General features: G+C 46.3%; 1 protein-coding gene across 1 annotated transcript; it reads right to left on the bottom strand.

The window, feature by feature from the left end:
• Positions 1 to 569: 569 nt before the first annotated feature.
• On the bottom strand, positions 570 to 2180 carry LOC122000491 (glycerol-3-phosphate acyltransferase 5-like). The gene has a single exon (XM_042554880.1). It carries the CDS (start codon positions 2152 to 2154, stop codon positions 760 to 762), a length of 1395 nt encoding a protein of 464 aa, XP_042410814.1. The 5' UTR covers positions 2155 to 2180; the 3' UTR covers positions 570 to 759.
• Between the last annotated feature and the right edge of the window lie 1780 nt (positions 2181 to 3960).

A 3960-nucleotide genomic window follows, 5' to 3' on the forward strand; every position in this document is an offset into this window, starting at 1 on the left:
ACAGTTCACCGGCGTCAACAACGATGAAACCACCATTAAATTAGCTGAAGCCCTGTCTGTCTCAATAAAAGCTACGCTTACTTACGCTTCCCCTGCTCTGTTTTCCCATTTCCTGTAGGATCCGTAGAGGTGATGGATGAGAACTGGAAGCTGTCGAGGAAGGGACGCAGCATCAGAAATGGCAGGACAGGGGATGATGGGAAGAGGAGCACGGTGGAGTCCTCGTCCAGGAGAGGCCCGAATCTTGTGAAAGAACAGCGAGCAAAGTTCTACATCGTGCGCCGCTGTGTTGCTATGCTCACTTGCTGGAGAGATTGAGAACAAATCAAAGCATCGAGCTCACAAGAGATGTAAGAAAAAAATAGCAAAGAGAAACAAAAAAGGAGAAGATTTTGTTTTATTTTATCCTTTCTGTAGATATCATTTGCGTTAGAGAGATTAGAGTCTGGATTTAAAAGTGTGTCCACGTCTGCGAATTTTGGTTGTGCTGAATTTTAAAGAACCATTTTATTTTTTTAAAGTTTTGTAACAACTAGGATACTATTTGTGTTATCAAATGAGTTGCTAAACGAGTTTAGATACATATTAAATGAGTGAAAACTACTTTATCAATCAAAATCACTCCAATATTCATCACACAATTAAACAATAATTAATCCTTTAAAGTGAAACCAAATCTTATACTAATGTAGTAGAAATAGCAGCCGCTCCTTTGTTTCAACCGTGCAGCCACGGCCATGTCGCCGGCGATTTGGAATTTCAGGCGTCGCCGTCGTTGCCTGCGAGCACGTGGTACTTGTCTCTCCTCGTGAAGTTGGTGCACTCGAATCCCAGCGCCGCCGCCAGCATCCTCTGCACGTGGTTGGCCACGTCGCAGGCACTCCTCCCGCCGGCGCAGCACGTGGCCTCCGCCGGCAACTGCCCCAGGAAGGTGACCTCGTACACCGGCCTTGGATTCATGAAGAAGTAGACCGGGTCCATTGCCTTCCACCCCCGCGCCGTCGTCGCGTGGAACACCCCCACCCGGTGGTTCATCGCCACCGGCTGGATCCGGTCCGTGAGCTCCGCGAACAGAGCACTGAAGCGGAGCAGGAAGGGCTCCCGGCAAGTGGTCCCCTCTGGGCACACTGCGAGGTCGCCGTGAGCGAGCGCAGCGCTGATGCGGGAGCCGTCGACGGTCCGGTCGCGGGTGAGCCGGACGGTGGGGATCGGCGAGAGGAGCTCGGTTAGGCGGGAGATGGAGTAGGTGACTGCGGGGACGCGACGGCCAAGGACGGCCGATAGGATTACCGGGTCCATGAGGGTGCGGTGGGTGCAAACAAAGAGGACGCCGCTGGTGGCGGCAATCGGAGGCGGCGGGGGACGGCCGCGGACGATGAGCTTGCTGCCGAGGAGAGGCGCGACGAAGCGCATCCACCGGAAGGGTACGAGGAGGCCGAAGGCGATGCGTAGGACGGCGAGCGCGAAGCCGAGGGGGAACCAGAGGAGGATGAGCAGGGACGCTAGCGGCGTCGGCCGGAAGACGAGCCGGCCGTCGTGGAATATCACCGGCCGAGGGCGGTTCGGTTCGCCTAGATCGGTCAAATTCGGCGACGGTAGGGAAATGCAAGAGCGGACCGACTCTACCGGTTTACCACCAAACACTGCCGCCCATTTCTCCAACACCTCCGCCGCCTCCTCCTCCTCGATTAAACCGGAGGCGAACCCGAATCGGTTCACCTCAATCTCCCTCCCCACCACTGCGTCCACGTACAAATGCTCCTTCGCGAACCACTCCACCATCACCCGCGGCCACCGCGTCACAACCACCAGCTTCCTCCCGTCTGATCGGAACGCCCGCCAAGCCGCCACGTCCACCTCGTCCATGAAAAACTTGGGCAGCACCGCTCGCGCCACCGCCTCCACCTCCGCCTCCTTCACCCCAGCAACAGCCACATATACCATCACTCGCAGGCCCAATCCGGCCCGGCCCATCTGATCCAGCAATTTGAGAACCGGCCACACCAGGAGAAGCAAAGCGAAGCGGACCAAACCCAACGAGTCGGACTCGATGGCGAGGAGCATAAAGTACGGGAAGGGATCAGCAGCTTTAAGAAGCGTGCCTTCAAACTCCACCACCATCGTACGGTCACCCAGAGCTCCCATTAAACCCATAATTATCGCGAGATAATACTAATCACTCAGATAAATACGTCGAGACGTTAATTAACAACACATGGATATATATAGAGAGAGGAGGAGGCCATGGCATGCAGGCAAAAGGACGTTGAACGGTCTCGAACTACCAAGCGGAAGAATTACTGCTGGAACAATATGAGATTAGGGTATAATTATATTTAATTATTATGGATTAATACAACACAACTTGAGAACTGGAAGGTGTGAAGTAGTTTGCAGGTAGGTGGTATATTTTTGTGTGTATCTGTATGGAAATATTGGTATGCGCACCTTTAGAATTTTGACACGTGGCATGAGTGCGTAGATTCCTGTGGATTTTCCAGGAACATCTGAAATCTCTAAATGTTGGGCAGGTAGTTGACCTCCTTTGAGATAATGAAAACTTCCATGAAGGGTAAGGACTCAAGCAAAGAAAGAAGAACAGAGAGGGTATATTCCCTATTATTTAATTAATTCAATAGCTATTCGCCACCAAAATCTTTGTAAATTAAGGAAGATTAAAAAGAAAGTCGACGTCGTGGAGTTATGCTAAGGAAGAATCTTGAGGTTGGGGTAGCTCTTCCATTCGAGATTATATATGTTATTCGAATGCTCGCCGACTAAGGAACATATTTAGGGAGTCAAACTATATGATAAAAAAAGTTAATTAAAAAAAAAAAAGATAACTCAGTGTATAAATATTCTGTTATACGGGATCTCGAGGATGGATCATTGTATACAACTTTATCTTATTTTTTACAAAAAATTATTTTTAAAATTCGAACTCGTGACCTTTTGATCATATAACAATAATTTTATCGTTATATTATGACTCCCTTTAAAAAAATTAAGTAATTTTTTTGATAAAAAATTGGAAAAAGAAGAGTAATTTTTAGGATTAGCATATGATATGGAGAGTCATCAGATAGCGTTACCTGAATAAGGGAGGACAATTGTCTTGTTGAAGTGGCAGTTCTAAGCCAAGAGAAAATCGGGTCAACCTCATTTTCATGGCGCCCCTGCCAACATGGAGCCCCCAAGCCCCATCTTCTCAGAGTCCCAGACTCCTCGTCGCTCCCGACTCCTTGGCGCCATTGTCTTCTTGGTGTCCTGGCTCTATAAAGTCTCCATCTCCCTATCACCTTTATTTATTTCAGGACTATTTCAGGAAGAAGATACACGAATATAAAAATTTTAGACTATTTTAAGAAGACGACAACATTCTCATGAATCTAGGGATATTAAATTATTTTAGGAAGAAAATAATGATATCATGAATTTCAGAACACATGGAGAACGTAGAGAGTATTCATCACCTTATAGAAGGTAGACTCCTAAGATGGTCACTGTGCATCTAAAATTCTAGACACCTTCTCATATTACTTCTTAATCCTCTGTCAAAAATTTAATAACTATTAGAAACTCCTTGACCGTCGTTCTAACTTCGTTGATATCAACGTCCTCATACAGGATCGGATCATTGATCAACGTCCTCATACAGGATCGGTATATAAATCTCTTCCTTTGCAATTTTCTCAAACTCAGATACATTCAACACAATTAATAGAATATGTTGAAAAGTGCTCTTTAAATTCGGCCATTATAAAGATTATCCAAACTACATCTTATCTATAATTTTAATTTTATTAAAAAACCGAAAATCCTCTACCTTAGATTTATTTTATATAAAATAACATCATTAATACGATCAAATTCGAATGTCCATGATCATGTCCGAATGAAAAAAGTTGGAAAATCGGAAATGGGATGACCGTTGACAGGATGAAGATCTCGATCTTACAA

The sequence above is a fragment of the Zingiber officinale genome, chromosome 7A (genome assembly GCF_018446385.1).
Source record: "Zingiber officinale cultivar Zhangliang chromosome 7A, Zo_v1.1, whole genome shotgun sequence".
In the NCBI taxonomy this organism is placed as follows: domain Eukaryota; kingdom Viridiplantae; phylum Streptophyta; class Magnoliopsida; order Zingiberales; family Zingiberaceae; genus Zingiber; species Zingiber officinale.